At 48.7% G+C, this 20738-nt stretch overlaps 1 protein-coding gene across 8 annotated transcripts in view; it reads left to right on the forward strand.

Moving 5' to 3' along the window:
- Nucleotides 1-20738, forward strand: part of Epb41l4b (erythrocyte membrane protein band 4.1 like 4B) — a 131790-nt gene that overhangs the window by 24902 nt on the left and 86150 nt on the right. For all 8 annotated transcript variants that reach the window (XM_047524308.1, XM_047524310.1, XM_047524309.1 and 5 more), the window contains exon 2: nt 11581-11685. In XM_047524308.1, the coding sequence (XP_047380264.1) occupies nt 11581-11685 (105 nt within the window). The remainder of the gene's footprint in view (nt 1-11580; nt 11686-20738) is intronic.

Genomic DNA, 20738 nt, shown 5'->3' on the forward strand with positions numbered 1-20738 from the left:
GCAAATGTAGTGTAAGGCACCCTTAGTTAATTTATGTACTTCCCCTAAACAGAGAGAGTGAGTGGCCTTTGAGGGGGTGGGGGTATAGCCCATTGGTGGAGCACCAGCCTGGCCCATGCAGGCCTGGGGTTCAGTCCTCAGCACCACATGTAGAAAACAAAACAGAACCAGTTTCTAGGTTTATTATTATTTTTCTTTTAAAGCATAAGTATGTCTTTTGTTTCTAAGCAGGTGATAACCTCAGTTAGTATCACAGAATGGGGGTTTCCTAAGAAGCATTTTTTTTTTAAGTTGTGAAAAATTTTATGTGCATCCTATATGTACACACACACAAGCCATGCACACATGAAGTGTCTGTGTGTATGTGTGGTTTTCATCCCAATTATCTTTTGTTGCATAGTAAATTCCCCCGGTGCTTAGTTCCTGAAAACAACTACCATTTATCATCATACATGAATGGTATTGGTCCAGAATTTGGGCAGGGCTCAGCTGGGAGATTCTTTTGCTCCTCATGGCTTTGTGGTCCCACATAGGCTGATGTGGAGGGTCCAAGATGCTACACTCACGTGTCTGGCATCTTGGCAGGGATGGTTGGATGGCTGGCTCAGCTCTGGCAGTAGACTGGAACATCTGCTTGCAGCCTTATACACACGAAAGTCTCAGGGTCCTTGGACATTTTACTGCTGTCTGACTGTTCCCCCAGAGCAAGCATGCCAAGGGAACTATTGCCTCACCTTGGAAATCACAAAACACCACCCACCCCACATCATTTTGGTTGCAGCTGTGCCAAGTTCTTAGAGAATTCAAGGAAAAAGGACAAAGACCCTCTCTCAATAGGGGTGTCAGAGAATTTGCAGCCATGTTTGTAAGCACCCCCATTTGAAAGGATAACACACGAGTACCTTAAGTACTTGTGAAGTCCCCATGTGCTTGCTTGTCTTTGATGGAAGACGGAAGCCACTGGAGTGGAAGGCACCACCTCAAAGGTCATTCAGTGCATCTCCTGTGCCCCATTCCCTTCACGAGGGAATGAAGAGGACCGTACTAGTCTCTGCTTCCCGATTGCATGTCCTGAGCTGCTTTCCTCCACCACACCCTTAGGCCGCAATGTTCTGCCTCACCTCCGACCTACAGCAATGGAACCAGCTGTTTATGGACTGAGACCTCTGAAACTGTGAGCCCCAAATAAACTTTCCCTCCTCTAAAAAAAAAAAAAAAAGAAAGAAAGAAAAGGGCCAAATTGGACAGGTGCACTACAATAGGTTACATGACTCTGCTCATCTGAGAAAACTGCAGTGACTCCAAGTCTCAGAACTTGAAGAGCAATTGGTCCAAGGGACCTTCGTGCTAGGGAGACTGCCATGTATTTTGTTAATGCCCCTGTCAGTGGGGTGGTGTAGTAGGCAGTGTGCCTGATAGTAAGTGTCACCAAAAGTGAGAGTAGTCAGCATGTGCTGTTTTGATGTTCTTTGCTGAGAGTAGGAAGCATGATATTTGAAGTGTTGGGTGAAACCAGTTTTCAGGGCAGCCAGAGTCAAGTAGCTTTAGGTGTCCTTGACTTCATTCAGCATCGTGAAGAATAAACGGGAAACCCGTCCCTTTAACTAATGAGTCAGTTGGGTTTGGACAGAGGCGTAAGTAGACAGAAATTGAGATCGCTAGCAGATGTCAGGTATTCCCTGTCGACAGCAAGAAGGTTCAAGGGTTGGGGGTGTAGCTCAATGGCAGACACTTGTATGAAGCCATGGGTTTCATCCCCAGCACTGCCAAAAGAAGGGAAGGAAGGCGGGAGGGAGAGAGGAAGGAAGGAAAAAAGAGAAGGTCCACAGGATTGCGGTCACTGAAGTCATGGTGGAAGAGCTGTCTCTAGAATCTCCCTCTCTGGTCTTTGCAGCACATGGAGGAGCTCCCGCTCAGTGTCTCAGGACACTGGCTGCCTGTGGAACTGACCAGCAATGCCTCCTTCCGTTGACTCACATACTGAAATGACAGCCACTGTCTTTTAATATGGCTCTTAATTCCTTGTTGGTCAAAATTAAGTCCTGTTGTTTTTTTGTTGTTTCCTCTGACTTCTGAGAGCTTGTTAGCCAGACAAGTCAGGAAATTAATGACATGCTGTTTTACCAGAATTGGATTTCCGGGAGCTGCCCAGCAATACCCCGCTCACTGCAGAGGTGTGGCTTCTGTGTTAGCCTGTGAGCCCGTAGTCTGCTTTCCACATGGTGTGGCTTCCCTGCCCTCCAGAAGGACTGGGAATCGCCTTCCCACCCTGAGATCTGGCTGTGCTGGACCCTGTGGCCCCATATGCCAGCCATAGCCAAAAGCTTGCATGCAGTAGGCTTTTAATGTTTGTTTGTTGGATTGGGCTTAAGAAATGTTCCTTGTTTGCAGAGTACGTTACATGGGCTCAGAGCTGAAGAGGTGAGAAGGTGGGCTAGGTAGGAGAGTAGCAGGATGAGGTAGAAAGACCTCTGCCCTCAAGATCAGGAAGACTGGGTCTGGATTCTAGTTCTGACACTTAGAAACCATATGCATTTGATCACATGATTTCTCTGAGCTCAATCTTTTCTGTAAAATGGGGTCACAGAACCTTTACATTGGAGTAGTTGTTATCTGGCATGTGGGATTTGTAAGCTGGATGGCCTGGTTATATAAATCCAGCAGACTCTGGACATGTCTGCATGGTCTTTGCATGACTGCACTCTATTTTTGAGCCATCAGATCTTTCCGATGGCTGAGATGGTATTTCTAGTTCATGATAAAATGTCATGGTGGCTTATTTGGTGATTTCAGATATTTGTGTTTATGACATCCTATAGTAAACAGTGTGTGTTTGTTTATGATGACTTAGCCACATTGGCAATGGGGACTGTATTATCCCCAAGTTATTAAAACAAAATGCCAGAGGTAATTACCTTGTAAAGAGAAAAAGGGTTATTTTGACGCATGGTTCTGGAGGTTTTAGTCCAAGATCAGGTGGTCCCAATTGCTTTGGGACTGAGGTAAGGGTGGCACATCATGGTGAGAGGCCTGTGGTAAAGCAGAGCACTTCCATCGTGATCCAGGAACCAAAGGGAGACATGGGGGACGGGGGTCTCAAAATCCCCTTCAAGGGCACATCCCTAAGAACCTAAGGACCTGCCAGTAGGCCCCAACTCCTAAAGGTCTATGGCACCTCCCAACAGTGCCTCCCTGGGATTCAGACCTTTAACACATGAACCTTTGGGGGAAACCATAGCAGGAACAGAGGCCCCAAGACCATTTAGGGTGTGTGTGTTTGTAACAGAGGACTAGCTTCCTTCCAGGGCTCATGGAAAACTGGCAGGTTAGCCAGTCGGGGGTGGGGGCAGCAGTGGTAAGTAACCGTGAAATCGCACTTCCTAGAAGAAGCTGGAGCAAGCCATGAGGTCAGTGCCTCTGGGCAGCAGCCTGGGAAGCCGCCTATGATTCCATGCACTAAGACAGACCTGCACTCAGGGACACTAAGGACTTGGAAAGGAAGGACTTGATCTTTAGGGATCAACAGATTTACAGAAATCCCCAAGATGGACTGAGCGTTTTTCTTTCTTCTTTTCCCCCACTTTTTTTTAAATTGGTGCATGATAGGTGTGCATACTGAAGGGATTTGTTGCTATGTATTCGTACATACACACAATACACAATATAATGACATAATTTGGTCAATTTGACTACCAAGCACTATCTTCCTCCCTCCCTATAACCTGAGTTTTTCTTTAAATGGGATTTATGTACCCTGATTTTTATTAAGCACTTGACAAAAAGCACATGGCATTATTCCTGTGCACAAGTGGGAATGAAAGCTTTGAATTAAAATACTAATAATTCCTTTGTTGTTATAGCACACCAGGCTACAGAGTATGCTCATCTGCTCTCCTACTTTTATATTAATATAATACTTTAGTCAGGTCATCAGAGCAGATGAAAGTATTCCCATTTTTTCAGACAAAGGAGCCGCGACTCCGGGTTGCCTAAGGTCATGGTTATATTGCCACAAAAGTGGTAGAACTGGGTTTCCAACCCAGCATTTCTCCCCCTCAGAATCCCAGGGCACAACCCTGTGTGGGACAGTTGTGTGTAGTCATACTGGGCTGGAAGCGACCGACACAGAGGTGCCCTTAGGTCCTGTGAAGTGAGAAGGATCCCACCAGCTCCCCATGCACTGCCTCACCAGTGCCCCATGCTGTGATGCTGGGATCAGAGACTGATAGACAGTAACTGACTGGGACTCCTGGCATCTTTAACAGGGCAGATCCTTTCATTCATTAAAAATCCAGAACTGGTTAACATATCGTGCAAAAAAGGCAGAGCATTTTCATTAGCCATAGGGATAGGTCACAGTGGGGTGTGGTTTCCAAAGCTCCAGTGGCCTGGTGTGCATTGGAGCAGTCACTGGTCTGGAAGAGATGATGGCAGTTCTGGGAATCTATACCCAGGGCGTCCCAGGTACAGAAAATTCCCAACAGAGTTGGACCGGGGAATCAGACTTCTGAACCAGGGGGCTGTTGGAAGACTTGTGGGAACTGAGGAGTCTCCTTAATTCACATTGGTGTTTGTGTTTATTTCAACCACATATCAGGTGACAAAAGAGCAAATATGAACAGGGCAGGGTGCTGCCAACCAGAGGCTGAGTAGTGGAGCTGTGGCTGTAGCTGTGGCATAGCGCTTTCCTAGCACGTGGTAGTGACAGAGTTCCATCCTCAGCACCACATAAAAAATGAACAAAGGTGTGCTGTCCATCTACAACTCAAAAAAAAAAAAAAAAAAAAAGTTGAGTACTGAAGTTTCTTACTTGCAATGTGCATTTGACCCTGGAGATTGGCTTGTGGGCGAGGACAGGAATGGGAATGTGGGGGAAGAGTATCCTGGGTGAGGAAGGGCCCAAATCAGCTCGTAGAGGTGGGGCCTGCTGTGTCTGGTGGGCTGGGCATTGTATTTGGGGAACAGCGTGCTTCATGGTTCCATGGAGCCTGGGGAGAAGCACATCTTGTTTTAGGTTAGGCAGTATTGACGTGAGGCTGAGCCGCCTGCACCTCCTTCCCTGCTGGATGCTTCCTTTTCGTTCGTTTGTTTTAGTTGTAGATGGACACAATATCTTTATTTTATTTACTTATTTTTATGTGGTGCTGAGGATCGAACCCAGTGCCTCACACGTTTGAGGCACGCGCTCTACCTCTGAGCCCAACCCCAGCCCCTGCTGGATGCTTTTGAGCAGAGCACTGAGTGAGGTGTCATGCATGGAGCGCTTTAGGAAACGCAGGGAAGGTGGGTGTGGGGGAGGAGACACTGGGGGTAGCAGGGCTGCTTGGGGCTCTTGCTGTGGTCCAGGTATGCTGAATCATGGAGGGACACGGGGACATGCCGTCCCCTGGGCGCCAGCATGCAGATGGAGGATGGCCATACGTACCTGGAAAGAGTGGCTCCTGAAGTCCCGCCCGTCTTGGTTTTCCAGTTTACTTCATATCTGGGCCTCATACCTTTGCTGAGTACACAGCTTCTTCCTTCCTTTCAAGTCTCCCTGGGATGCCTGGCATCTCATGCTGTGGAGACCAGATGAGATTTGGACATGTTCGTGTCTATCTTTGTTCTCCCAGGACCGGATTTGACCTGTCAGTACCGCCCTTGCTCAGGTTGCAGTAGGGGATTGCCTGCATCATCTTTTCTGGGGCCAGCAGAGTTCATTTCTTTTGGGGGGCAGTTCAGGCATCAGTTGTCCAGCAGTCTCCCTTATCAGAGACATGGCTGGGAACCAGTGAGTCAGCAGACAGCGACCTCTGACACTCCAGTTGGCGGGTAAAGAGGGCACGCCGTCCATGCCTTTCCCTGCTGGCTGCCTGCCCGCCCCCTGCCTGCCCCAACTTTCTTTGGCAAGTGCATACTCTTATTTTACACACAGTGTTAGGGAGCTTGGTTGTTGGAGTTCACGTCAGATCAGAAGGAACTGCTACTAAGAGACGCACTGAAGCCACCGGTGGCTGGTCCTGGTGAAAAGTGATGTGTTGAAATGGGAGGCAGGAAAACTAGGAGACATCTGTGCAAGAGCTCCAGGGAGGAGCTGGCCAGAGCCTGCTGTGTTTGGGGACAGCTCACTGTGTGAGTCTGGGACTGGTTACACTGTCATTGCATTCCAGAGCAGCAACCCTGGTTTGGTAAGTCCCCGTGTTCTGTATAGATTGAGGAGCTGAGTGGCGTTGCTGCCTGTGGGTTTGAGTCTCAGGTGGATTTGGATAACTTGCTCTTGCTCACTGAGGACTTCTATGATGGTGGGGGGGCAGCTACCCAACTTCCGACTTGGTAACCCTTGCTCTGTGCCCTGCAGTGGCAGTTGGCATTTGATAAGCAACTGGCAAACGTTTGTTAAGTGAAGGAAAGAAGGAGGGAGGGAGGGAGGAAGGGCCCTATCACAGAGGGAAAGACCTAGTTCACAATAAGGCAACAAAGAACAGCTTTCCAGTCTTGTCATGTTGACTTAGGGCCTTTCGTAACCACTAAACAGCTCTTGACATAACAGCAACAAAATTGTGTTTAGGTAAACAGCCTTGGAAGTGCAATGTGGTTCCCCAGGCACTTGTTCATGGAATGCTTAATTTGAAAATATTTTAATGAGCATATTCTCATTTTTAGGTCTCTGGCTTGTGAAGTATCATGGTCTGTTTTCAGTGCATTAGCAAGGCCCATTCAGAAGGTGTCTTTCTTGACCCCAGACCCACCCCCCCACACACACACACCTGCCGTCCATCCACACAGCATCCATGCAGCCAGGGCATTGATGGAGCACCTGCCGTGTGCCAGCATTGGGGGATAGGAGCTGGGGACTCAGGTGAGTGGAGTGGGCCTGCCCTCAGGGGCACTTAGTCTCAAGTGAGAGCGAAGGTGCAGGCTCAGAGAGCAGCCATACAAGGTGACCCTGTGTAAATACAGACATGCGCCTGCTCGTAGAAGCACAGAGGAGGGAGCTCTTGTCTGGCTCCTGAAGAGGTTCTGTTTGGGCTAAGCTTGATATAGCCCTTTCTGGGCTTCAGCCCCAGGTGTTGGATGTCAGGGCTGGCAGTGCAGAAGAACTGAGCTATCCAGAACCTTCTGAGGACTGAATGTGAACTCCCTGTGGACCGGGAGGAAGGGAGATAGTGGGTTCAAATGCAGTGGAAGCTTGATTCTCTTAATGTCATCCTACCCAATAACCTACTGGGGCCTGTTTCAAGGTTCCCTCCATTTTAGCCCTCATTATTTTATCTGATTCTTTTTGGAGCTGGAAAGGGCCATTGGCAGTTCTTTCTTCCAGCAGAATTTGTATGAACCGGGAGCATAGTCGAGGAGGATATGGTTGTGGGAGAGTGTTTTCAGGTGTGGAGAAAAGGACCAGCAGTGAATAAAGGTGGTATTTCCTATGGACTGGGCCCTGCCACCTCCAGGAGTCTGGCCTGGCAGAAGGGACCTGCTCCCCCACCTCCACCCTGAGCTCTTCCAGTATGACATGTCATGTCATAAATGCTTTGGAAAAGTGAGATTTGGAATGACCTGAATAGAGGCTTATGCTGACCTTTTTCATTGTACACAAGTAGGACCATGTTTTTTTTTTTTTTTTTTTTTTTTTTTTTTTGCGGTGCTGGGGATCTAACCCAGGGCCTTGTGCTTGCAAAGCAAGCACTCTACCAACTGAGCTATCTCCCTAGCCCAGGGCTGTGATTTTTCAACCAGTGTTCTGTGAAGTGGAGAAATCATATGCCTACATGGTAAGTCCTAAACCCACGTAGAGAGACCCAGGTGCGGGGCAGGTTGGATTCGGGGCCAGTTTGGTTTTGTGGCCCTGTAAGTTCAGGGCACTGTGTCAGGAGCTGCAGGACAAGTCTGGGCTGGTGATAAGGATTGGGGGAAATTATGAATTGCAAAGGCCGCAGTTGGTGGTCCACCTGGGAGACAGGGTGCCTGCTTCCTTCAAGCCTGCGTGTCCTGCTGCTAAAGCTTTTCTTAACTAGTTCAGTCCCACCAGGAGACCCACTAATGAAGCATTAGTGCCACAATAGCAGGTGTTTCCAAGGGCTGGCAGCACTGGAGCGTCACAGGGCAAAACTACCCAGAGGATCAATTGTCAGGGGCAAGAAGGAAGGGCACCAGGAAGGGGGACTTTAAAGAAAAAGTTGTTCGACAACTGCCAGGAGATCAGTCTTTAGGAAAACTTGGGGAGGAAACCTCCCACAATTTCTCCACCCTAATACAGCTAATTAAACTGAACAGATTTCCTGTTTGGGTCAAGCAGTCCACAATACATAACGCACACGTATTTGTCTGTGGTTGCAATCACAGCTAGCTTATGGAGTCTATTTGCCTAAGGTCGTACATTTTCCTTATTTCTGTCTTTGGTAGTGACTGAGCAGTGTTCTGGAGTATCAGAGTCCGTCCTGTGTCCCAGGGGTTGTGGGATGGGCTGTTTCGTCTCTCCCCCTCCTTTAGCTCATTCTCTAGAGAACTTCATCCCACCTTCAGCCTTCTGCCTCTGTGGAGTTGCTGCCTTCAGAGGAGCAGTAATCCAGGCATTTAGATCTGTTTTTACTTTTTTGTCTGTGTCCATTTGTTATCTAGGGCTGGGGGTTGAACCCAGGGCCTGCCAAGCACACTACCACCGAGCTACACTTGCAGCCCCGTGTTTTTATTTTTTTTACATATCATGCAAATACAGATGTGCAACTAAAGCAGAGGTGTAGCTGCACGAGTTGTGAGGGAGCAGACGCCACTCCTCGGCTCAGGAGACAGCTTCCTGCTGGCCAGAGCCCTCTGTGCGCCCTCCCTGCCAGGCGGCAACTGCTCTGACTTTATTGTAATTGCTTCCTTGTTCATTAAGTTTTGTCATCCAAGAGTGCACCCAAGACAGTACCTTTTATAAAGTCTTCTACATTTCTTAACCTATAGGATTCCCCACCACATCTTCTTGTCCCTATATTCTGTTCGTTGAAGAAAGAATCTGGATCATTTGCCCTGAGGAGTTTCTAGGACTTTCCTCAGGCTGGGTCTCCTGGAGGGAGGAGTGTGGAGCTGTGGTCACTCAGGTGGGGGGTGTTCTGCACCAGGCACAGTACAGGGGCTGGGACTCTTCTGTGGGGAAGTGAGTAGCCACTGGTGCCCAAGCGCAGAAGCTTCCATTCATCAGGGGCTGCAAAGTGTTGGTGATGGTTCTCTTGTTTCTTCATTATTCATTTGTTGGAATATTTCAGTAAAGAAAAACTCCACCCATCTGCTTTTTAAAAATAGCTTCATGGAGGTTCATATGTCCTCCGGTTCACCCACCTAAAGTATGTAATTCAGTGGCTTTTGGTACATTTAACAGAGTTCTGCATCTGTCACCACAATTAATTTTAGAACATTTCATTGACAAAACGCCACTCCCTTTGCTGCCACATCCTAAACCCTCCAGCCTTTAGCAGCCACTAACTTAACTTCTGTCTCTATGGATCTGCCTACTCAGGACGTTCTTATAACAGGAGCACACCATATATGATACTTTGTGACTAGCTTCTTTCATGTAAGCCTAGAGTCTTCTAGGTCCGTCTGCATTTGGTTGCATACGTCATTGCTTTTTATGGCCAAATAATATTCCATCAGGCAGATCTACTGCATTTGTTTATTATCAGTTGATGACTACTTGGTGATTTTCACCCTTTGGATATGATGAATAATACTGCACGTATAAGTTTTTCATAAACGTGTTTTTATTTCTCTTGGGTACATACTTAGGAATAGAATCACTGGCATATGGTAAATCTGTGTTTAACCATTTGAGGAACCATGAGACTATTTTCCAGTGTGGTTGCATGAGTTTTTATTCCCATTCCTCCAACATTTTTTTACAATGTCTTTTTAATCCTAGTGGGTATGAAGCAGCATTTGATTATGGTTTGATTTGCATTTCCCTTCTGAGTGATCATGGTGAGCGTCTTTCAGGTACTTTTTGGACATTTGTACATCTTTGGAGAATTATCTATACCTATTCTTTGGCCATTTTTCAATTGGGCATTTGTCTTTTTATTATTGAATTATAATAGTTCCTTATGTATTCTAGATAAAAGTCCCTAGCAGATATGGTCCACCCTCTACGTCCGTTTACTCAACTGACTTGTAGTTCAAAAGAACTTTTTAAAAATTACATCTGTGCAGAACATGTACAGATTGCTTTTCTTGTCATTAGCCCCTAAATAATACAGTATAACAACTATTTACATAGCATTTGCATTGTATTATAAGCCATCTAGAGATGATTTAAAGTATACAAGAGGATGTGCATAAGTTATATGCACACACTACGCCATTTCTATAAGGGGCTTAAGCATCTGTTGATTTTGATATTCTCTGTGGGTCCTGGAACTAGTTCTCCTCAGATATAGAGCAATGACTGCATATGATTTGCAAAAATTGTCTTGTATTTGGGGTTGCCTTTTGTATTTTCTTGAGATCTTGATATCTTTTCAAGTGTAAAAGTTTTGCAATTTGATGTCCAATTCATTTCTTCTCTTGTGGCTTGTATTTTGGATGCCATATCTCAAAACCATGCCTTAATCTGGGGTTGTGAGGCATGGTGCCTGTGTTTATTCTGAAAGCTTTAAGTTTTACGTTTAGGGCTGTGGTCCACTTGGAGCTCATCTCTGCATGTGCTGCTGTGCACACTGGCCCCCATCGCTGCAGGTGTAGGCAGAGTCAAGGCTGGATTCTTTCCCCTCATTTACCAGGTTTTGTAATAAGGAGTTACTTGTCTAGCATGAAGTCATTTGTTTTCTTTGCTGTCGTTTGCTTCGACACAGATTTAACGCATTTGCAGTTATGTAGTTTTTACCAAGCTGTGCCTGTGTTCTGCTGGAGCGAGTACTGATAAGCCTTTTCATTTAAGACTTCAGCCTTCCTAACAGCGGCTTCTCATTTGTGATCTCCTTAGTCCTCCCAAGAGCAGCTGCCACTAGGCCTACTTTACAGAGCAGGAAGAGAAGCATAAGGAGAAATGACTCGTCCCGGGGCACACCCACTATTAAGTGCAGGACTTGGGGCTGACTTGTCTTGTGCTCCCGGCTGTGTACTGCACAGTCGAAACCCTGAGGTGGACCTGCAGTTGGAGCTTCAGTCCCAGCTTCATGGTCTGTGACGTGCAGGAGGTCTTTTGTTCTTTCTGGGCCTTGTTTACTTGCTCTGTGAGTTTAGGAGGCCGGGAGAGCCAGTCCCAAAGTCTGAGCAGATTTCCTCATGTCACCTGCAATGAGACAGCCCGGGTCTTGCTGCTCTGGGGAAGAGTCTGATGGGGATAGAGAGCTCACCCTCACACACAGGTGTTTGTTCATATACCTCCCTTTCTGTAAGGAGAGGCTAGCAAGGGTCAACGATGGTTATCCCTTTACACTAGTATATGGTGTTTGAATTTCTTTATGAGTTTGTATTGCACATGAATAAAATAATTAAAATTTTCAAAACTTGTGTGCTTGTGTACACTTTAAAAGAGAGAAGTGTCTTTTTTTTTTTTTTAATCCTTTTGTTTCTTGTCCGGCTTTCACACTCTAAATTTTCATCTCCCTGTTTGTCTTCCAGAAACATGCCAAAGGCCAGGATTTGTTTGATCAGATCGTGTACCACTTGGACCTCGTGGAAACAGACTACTTTGGCCTCCAGTTCCTCGACTCTGCCCAGGTCGCAGTATGTATTGCTTTAATTTCATTTCAGGACAGATTGGCTTTTCATGCTAATTGCAGATCCACAGTTGCTAGAAATTGGTAGAGAAAAATAGGAGTAAAACTGTGATATTGTTCCAGTAACGAGCATTGGCATGGTGGTGGTGCTCGAGTGGAGTGCGGCCGCGATGCTGTGGGATGCTGCCCTCTCCGAGGCAGCCGACAGCCAGGCGGCTTGGTGCTCAGGATGCATTAAGGAAACATTCCTGAGCATAGGGATGCACTATGGACACACTTCTAGAGAAGGCTGGAGGAAGAAGAGCTATCATTGTAGAAATTCTTGCATTGGAATTACTTTTATTTTTAAGCAGCAAGGCAGGCCTTCCCACCATCTTCTTGTGGAGTCTCTCTGGGTAGAGAGAGGGTCCTGTGAAGGTGGCTAAGGCCCAGCCAGGCTGGGGGTCAGTGGGAGGGGGGCAGTCAGAGCAGACTGTGGTCCTGCACCAGGACCACCTTACTGACTCCAGGAGGGGTACTGGATCAGCAGACTTCTCTTGCTGTCCCAGAGGCAGAACTGTTCACAGTGGAGATGCTAGAATGAGTGACCTCCACAGAGCTCAGAACCACTCTTTTGAAAGTAGCAGTGACTTCATAGTCCCCCTTCCCAACAAGATCTTTGGGTTTCCAAGGTAATTTATTCAGCAATCTAAAAATGTTTATTGAGTGCCTGTGATGCATTGGGCCCCGTTCTAAGGCTTGTGGATGAAAGTGGTGAACACAGATGATGTAACATGGCAAAAGGAGACAAGAGTAAGCAGAGTCAAGCGAGGAAGGGCAGGAGGAGGAGTGGGTGCTGAGGCAGACAGTGTCTTGAGGCAGGGGTCCCTGGGAAGGCCTTCCAGCTGGAGACCTGAAACTTCTCATACCTAAAAGATACTTTCAGGGCTGGGGTCGTGGCTCAGTGGTGGAGCGCTTGCCTGGCATGTGTGAGGCCCTGGTTCCATTCTCAGCACCACATGTAAATAAGTAAAATAAAGGTCCATTGACAACTAAAAAAAAAAAAAAAAAAAAAAAAAAGATAGTTGCCTGATACTTCTGGGGGACCACATGTGACAGCTGTTACCCAAAGCTGCTCAGACTGGTCAGTGGGGCTGCTGGAGAATGTCAGTGAGGTGCTGAGCCCTCGGCAATAGGGTGGAGTCTGGAGGGAAGTGCCCCTGGCTCTAGCGCCTCCTGGTGGACCTCCCAGGTGGTCCCCTGGGCACCCGCCACCTCTGCACCTTCAGGACTTCCTGTCTGCCCTTACCCACAGCAGCCTCTCCCTGCTTGGCTTACAGCCCGATTTCTTCCCTGTTCCTCAGCTGGAGACTCTCACTGTGGCCCCGGGAGGTGCATCCCTGCTTTTGTCTCAGCCTCCCATCCGGTTCTGCTTCCTTAAAGTTGAGCAGCCAGGGCCCTGCCCTCTGGCCTCGGGACTGTCCTTTATATCCCTTGGGGCCTCTGTGTCTTAGTTATTTTCTTCCCCCAGGCAGCCTCAGGATTCTAGCTGCTGACCCTTCTGAGTATTCTGGACCACTGTTGCCTTTCATTTAAGCAAACTGCACACAGATTTCTTTTGGGTCCTGTTCCCACTCCCAGATCCAGAATTCTGCCATTCCCCACTTGATGGTGTTCCTTGATTCCATCTCTGTGGCCCCTCTCCCTCTGGTCTTGGCCCTGAAGTGTCCCCTCCTGCCTTGTTCACATTTCCCAGCCTCCTGCCGCCCTCCCCTTCCTCCCTGCCTGCGCCGAGCCTCGGCCCCCTCACGTGTGTCTTCCCTCAGCCCTTGGCTCTCCTGCCCCTGTGACTGCTCCCTGGCCTCCCCTTCACTTGCCCATGTCTGCTCCCTGGCCTCCCCTTCACTTGCAGGCCCATCTGTTTTCTCTGTGGCTTCTCCTGGGCTGCCAAACAGTGCTGGAGAGTCACTGCTATGCCTTTTGGCACCTGCAGAGATGACAAGTTCAGCAAAGTCCAAGCCCTCGACCTGAGCTTGGAGCCTTGTCAGCCCCTCTGGGGATGCCGGGTGCCCGCGGTCCCCTTTCTAGGTAAGCGCTCTCCCACCAAGCCACATCCCCAGCCCCTCATAGCTCCCTTTCTAATTGGTGACCACGACCTTCAGTCCCCACCAAGTCTGTCCAGCAGCTGTCCTCACCTGTTTTCTTGCCCTGTACCTCCAAGTGTCTCTCTCTCTCCCCATCCCATCTCAAGAGAAAGGAGTCGGCCTATTCCTGCGCTTTCTATCTGCATCTGCACCCTGGTCCCATTTCCAGTTGCTTCCTGAGTGCCACAATCAGCGTTCTCTCTCTGCTCAGCATCCTCCAGCCGTCCCAGCGTCGGATCCCTTCAGCCCTCCTCCCTGGGCCTCCTCTCCGTTCTGCCTTCTGTGTGTCATAAAGCACATGCTTTCTGTGGCTTCAGAATATCTACAGCCCTGGCTCAGGAGTCAGGCCTGGACCCTGTTCCTGGCTCTGCTGCTGACTCATCTGGTGGGCTTCAAATAGGCCACCTTTTCTCCCTTGGCCTCAGTTGCCTCATCCATAAAACAGCGTTCTTGGACCTGTTTTCTAAGAGCTCTTCCGGTTCTCGGGGTCAGTGATTTTTTGAGTCTGAGGGGGAGGCAGGTGTACTTGCCCCTTTAGTTGGGGAGAAGGTGTCCACCATGGCTGCCACTGAGCAAGTGCCTGTTGTCTTGCCAGCTTGTCCCATCCCTGGGTGACCCCTCTTCAGCCGCTCAGCTTCCCGAGCTGTGGATGTGACTCTCTTTCCAAAGACTTTGCTGTGCGCCTCTGTCGGTGTCCGGTCACTTGCAGCAGGAGGGATGTTCCCATTGGGACCAGGCATCCTTTCCAGATTTCGTAGCTCTCCAGCATCTCGCTTTCTGAACGTGACAGGCTCCTCTTCCTGCAGTGGCAGGTGCGGCGTGCTTGTCACCTTCGAGGCCAGGACCCTTCCTGTCACCCTTGGACTTCTTGGCTGGCATCATTACAGGCCATGTCCTGGTGGCCCACCCTACTCTGTGCGTGGCATGACTGTCCCTCTCCCTGGAATGCCCTCTCGCCCTGCTTAAACTCCTGCTGTCTTCAAGCCATCTCACCTGTCCCCTATTCATGAAGCATGTCCCCAGCTCCCGGGGTGTTTTTCCTCTATGTAAACCTGGAGCCTATTTGCCTTCTGTGGCAGTTTGCTCACATAGCCTCGGGTTTCCTATTTGAATATATAAACAAACCTTTGTGGCTAGATCCTAAGGCTTAGGACTCCCTTTTCTTAACTTGGTGACTTCTGAGTACAAGGCAAGCAACGTGGCACCTTCTACTTCAGCCCTGGAGGGGACCTTCAGAGTGACATTTGTCAAATCTTTCCATCTTCTGGATAGTGAAACCAAAGCCATTAGACCTTGGCAAGTCACTTAGTAACTAGCACAACTTGGACTCAAACCTGGGTTTTGTGATTTCAGTTGCATGTGTTCATTCTGGTGCACTGTGCACTGTGTTCTTGAGTCTGTGCCTATCTGTAAAGTGGACTAACATTTGTTTCGCAGGGAAATTGAGGAGCCCAGCGAGTAGGAGGAGAAAAGGTTTATTATAATCTGGGACATGGGTGTAGGGCTCTGTCTTGGTGTATTTTATGTTGCTATAACACAATACCCGAGGCTGAGTACTTTCTAAAGAGGTCTGTTTAACTGGATGTGGTGGTGCACACCTGTAATCCCAGTGACTTGGGAGGCCGAGGCAGAAGGGTTGCAAATTTGAAGCCAGCTTGGGTCATTTAACAAGACCCTGTCTCAAAATAAAGTAAAAAGGGCTGGGCTGGGGATATAGCTCAGTGGTAGAGTATCCTGAGTTCAATCCCAAATACTGCAAGGGGGAGAGAGAGAAAACAAAAATCTATTTATCTCAGTTTTAGAGACTGAGAGACCAGGCAGGATTGGCTGGCCCCATCTGGTTGGCCTCTGTTGAGGGCCTTCTGACTACATCACATCATGACAGAGAAGCAGAAAGGGAAGTGACTGCATGCAGAAGGAGCCACATGCGTGAGGTGACCTTGCTTTCCAGTAATCCAGTAACCCACTCTCTGAAGAATTAATCTAGTCTGGAGAGACCGACCCCACTCCCACCACACAGGCATTATGAGATGGAGCCTCTGTAACCTGACTTTCTTGCAGTGGGCCCCATCTCTTAAAGGCTCCACCACCTCAGTCTCGCCAACTGGGGACCAGGCTCCCATCACCTGAACCTCTGAGACACAAACCACATCCAAACCATAGAATGTTCCTCTCCCTAACTGGGCTGGCTGCCAGCAGCCAGAGTCCTCTTAGGTGGGTGTCAGGCCCCTCTCTGCCACATCCCACGTGGAGGAGGAAAGGGTTAACTGCCAGAGGATGATGTTGATGGTTTTTCTATGTATTACCCACAAAACTTATCTACTCAATAAACACATGAGAGCCAGTACTCTTTTTATGAGACGGGTCTGGCCATACCTGCTCTGGCCTCTTACAACAACTGGGTCTCCCAACTCTCCTTTATTTATAAAATGCAGATAAAGAGGGCAAGGACCGGGAGGAGCTTCTTCTGTGATGGACAGGATAGGGTGGAGTTAGGGGAGCCATCCTCTTAGGGGGAAAATTCCAGAAGGAGACAGGGAACCACTCCACGCAGTGCGACATGCTTCCCGGCAGTTCCTAGAGGCCAGGCCTCTGCGTCCCATGGCTCATCCTCGTCTGATTCTGCTCCTTGAGGACGGCTTCCCACAGGTGGGCACACCAGGAAGGGTATGGTAGCTGGACTGTGTGAGCCTGTGCTGCGTGTGGGAGAAATGGCAGCACATGTAAACAAGACCCCTCTGAGAGAATCTGCTGAGGTGGCTGCTGGGGTGACGTCAGTCTTCACAAGGCCTGGGAGGGATTGGATGTCCGGGGATGTTTCTGGGGAAAGCAGGCTAACAGATGGGAACCCAAAAGGGAATGGTCCACTTGGCCTTTGGCTTCCTGCTCCACAGTGGAGGCTCTTCCCCATGCGTACACTCTCACGTAGCCCCTGACATGAGGGCCAGCAGTTGGTAGGAGGGCTTTGGGCACAGCTGTCTGTATACCCAGCTTGTACCTCCAGCTTCTTGAAAGAGCCAGGCCTGGTTTCCATAGTGCCCTGCCCAGCCTTGAAGCAACCATCAAAGCCTTTTGGCATCATCTATTTTTAGCAATTGCCGCTGGGCCCTCCTGTTTCCCTTTTCCTTGTCAGAAGGGAAGGCCATCCAGGGCCCACTCTGTGGATCTCACTTTGGTACACCTCAGAGCAGGGGCTGGGAGTGCGATTTGCATATCAAAGCTTGTTTCTTCCAGCCAAGGGCTCTGGCCTTCATGCCCCTCCAGCTTTCACACTACCTGGTCCTGGTCTGCTGTTTACTGAGCTCCACCCTGAACCAGGCTTTGAATTAAAGGCTTTGTAGAGCTCTCATTTGACATTCATCTGATCTATAAAGTTGACCATAAAGCAGATCCATTTTACAGGTGATGAATTTGCAACTCAGAGACATTAAGAACCTTGTAAAGGTTAAAATAAGGACAATACCAGGATTCATTCCACTTGGTCTCATTCCAAAACCCAGCACATTCCACCAAACTGTGCTGATTCCGTGTCACACATGGTATGTGCATGTGCGCGCGCGCGCACACACACACACACACACACACACACACACACACAGAAAGAGCACTTGCCAACTTTGACTTGGAACTTACCCAGTGTCAAGCTCTGTCATTGCAGACATGAGCTGGACTCTGCCCCTGCCTGCCGCATTCTGGTGGGGGACTCAGAGACAAGTAGTCCCTTGGAGTACGTCGTGATCAGTGGTCTAGTGGAGACTGGCCTTTGTGTGAGCCTGGAGGAGAGAAAGCCTGTGTCACCAACAAGATGAACATGGTACCAGAGAGAAAGTGAACCTGATGGGGTCCACAGAACAGGAGAGGGGTTTGCCAGGTGGTGCTCTTGTGTGGGGGTTATAACAACAGCCCCTCCAAACTGGAGTCTCCCTCCTCTTCTCAGGGGCAGGTGTTCTGCTGAGTTGATGTGACCACCTTAAATCCCTCTCCTAAGCCCCTTCCCAATAGGAATAGAGAGCTTTTTATAGCAGTATATTTTGCAGCAAGGAATTCAGAAAAAAACCAGTCAGGGCCTTCGTCTGAAGCTTGTGTACGTTTTTCCTCTGGGCTTTGCAGCATAGACCCAGGGCTGCAATGCTGAGGTTGACACACAGATGGTGGCTCCTGGAAAGGCGCGGTGGGTGCTGTGGGGACTCCAGCTCCCTTGGCCTCCCTCTGCTTATTGCTCAGAAGGCCATCACATTTGCTGCTTGTACAGAGGGCACCGCTGGGTGCTCCTGCGGTTTCAGATGTGACTGTAGGAGGAAAAGGAGCAGGGCTGCAGGTGTAACTTGTGTGTAGAGCACTTGCCTCTCATGCACAGAGCCCTGGATTCAATCCCCAGAGCCACAAAAGAAAAAAATAAAGAAATGAGTAAGTGCTCAGGGTAGGTAGAGGGGAAGGTAGTGGGAGAGTATAAGGCTGTTGGGCGGGATCTGTGTTACCTGAAGAAAATCAGACCTATTATTCTGTCTGCTTGAATGATACAGTACAATTTCTGCGGACGCTCAGTTCATCCTTCCACAGTGTTGGGGCAGCTCAGCTCATGACTGAGGAAGCTCAGGCTCAGGATGGACCCCTTGCTGGTGGCCACACACCAGGGAGTAGCAGAGCTGGGACTTGAATTCTGGTCTGTTCCTCCTTCCCTGATAGTACAAAGAGGTGTCAAATGGGTCAGTGGCACAGGCCTCCAGCGGCCTATCTAAATGCCGGCAGTGAGAGAGGCCAGGGAGTGTTTTCCTGCCTACGTGCAAATACCAGTGCTGAATGGAAGGGATCTCCACAACTGACCTAGACAGACCCCCAAGGAAGAACCTCAAGTAGCTGGTGTGAGTTTCTGGGCTGCACTCATCCTAGATGGGTAGAGAGGGTGTTTTCAGGTGGTTTGTGCTGTGGAATCCTGGAGCAGTGGTGCCGACCCCAGTGGGGGTTGGAATCCTGCCTCCCCCTCTTATAGGGACATGCCTCCCACAGCCTCTTCAGGGCCACCTCCACCTGCTCTGAGGCCCACTGAGGTGATATGTATGACACAGTGGACTCCAGCAGTGTTCCTCCCCCTTCCTTCTCTGTCTACCCTTTGGGTACGATTACCTCTTCAGATTCCTTCCAGCTCTACTTTAACTACAATCTAGATGTTCTTTATAAGTCAAGAGATTCTACAGACACTAGAAATCCTGTTCTGAGCTCCATCGCTCAGGCTTAATGGTGAAGGCTCTGGGGATGTTGAAACAGGGATTTTAGACCCTCTTTAACCCCTGGGCTTCTCTCAGGCATTGTGGTTCCAGTGCTTCTGTGTAGACCATTAAATTCTACCTCAGCCTTGTGTGTGTCATATTTCCAGGACTAATGTACTATTAGAACAGATGGGCTTTGCCAGGATCCTCTCACACATCTTGATTTATGGGAAGGACTTTGCCAGATGGACTGGGATGACGAATTCAGATCAGAAGCCACCTTGCTAACACCGTTAGTGTGTTTGAGTTAAATGTTTTGCCATTTGAACTCAGAAGTGCATATGTCTGTCTGCAGTGACTGGTTTAATGGTCTATTGAGAGGACTGGCGCCATTTGCCTTGGCCTTTACTGACGGGTGGCCTGGTTATATTTAGCCAGGACACAGGTGAACATCCCAGACAGGTCCTGCTGCTACTGAATACAGTCCTCAAAGTCACACATAGGTTGCAATTTACTAAATGCCACATCGGGCTTTCATTGTTCCAGTATTCAAGTCACAGGGGGTCTTGTGGGATAAAATATGAGTGATCAGAGCTTGGCGAGCTCCTGTAGCTGTGAAGAAAGTCAGGTCATTTTGAGCTAGTTGGATACAAGATAGGTTTTATCGTCGCTAGTTTTAGGATTATGACTGGGTTCCTTACACACCTCTGATGTGAGCCATCAAAACCTGCTCTGAAAACCCCTGAGGGCCAAGGAGTTTCCCAAATGAAGCCATTTTCTGATTTATTTCTCAGCTTGGTGAGCCCCAGGCTTTTCACAGACCTAGATGCTGGCAGAAAGGCTGGAATCCAGCCCCACAGTGGACAAGGGACATCCACTAGTAATGTAACCCTAGGGTGAAGCAGTCTGCTGCCCATGGGAACATCTGGCCTGAGGATCTAGCCATGGTCTGTCTGCATGATAACCCCAACCACGGACATTTAGCCACTTCACCTCTTGGACTGGCCCATAAAACCTGAAATTGTTTGAGATTCTGCAGAACTCAAAATAGTTATTTTCAGAGAGGTTGCAAATGATTCAGGATCATCGGGGCCTCTTCCTGGGTAGGAGCTGATGCAGAAAACGTCAATTCTGAATATTTAATGGTTGCACTAGGAGTTTTTATAAAACATGGATGCTCTGAGACTCCCGTTAATGAGTCTTGGGTGAGTTCTGGGTGCTGACTTCTTGAAAGTTTCTCTGTGATTGGCATGCACACAGCCAGCATTGAGAACCTCTGCCAAGGAAGCCACACAGATTGGACTTGGGTGGAGATTCGAGTTTGACAGTAGACAGGGGAGAGGGGAGGTAGGGGTAAACATGATCTGCTTGGCATGACTGTAAGAACATTTGAAAAAGGAAAGAAAGCGGGTCAGCTCCTCTGAGCTCTCTGAGCTGTGCGCCAGGGGGCTGCTGAGACTGGTTGCAGGGAGAACTTTCTTTACATGGTAATGGTGAATTCATTTAAGGATAGATTTAGTCATAGCCATTAGCATGATACTTGGCGGGAGAGTAAATATGCTTTTTGTTGTTGTTGTTGTTCCAGGGGTTGAATGCAGGAGCTTGAATGCAGGGGTGCTTAACCACTGAGCCACATCCCCAGCTCTGTTTATTTTTGTTTTTTAAAAATCTGGGACAGGGTCTCACTAAGTGCCTTAGAGCCTTGTTGAGTTGCTGAGGCTGGCTCTGAA

Source organism: Sciurus carolinensis, chromosome 14 (assembly GCF_902686445.1).
Source record: "Sciurus carolinensis chromosome 14, mSciCar1.2, whole genome shotgun sequence".
Lineage (NCBI taxonomy): Eukaryota > Metazoa > Chordata > Mammalia > Rodentia > Sciuridae > Sciurus > Sciurus carolinensis.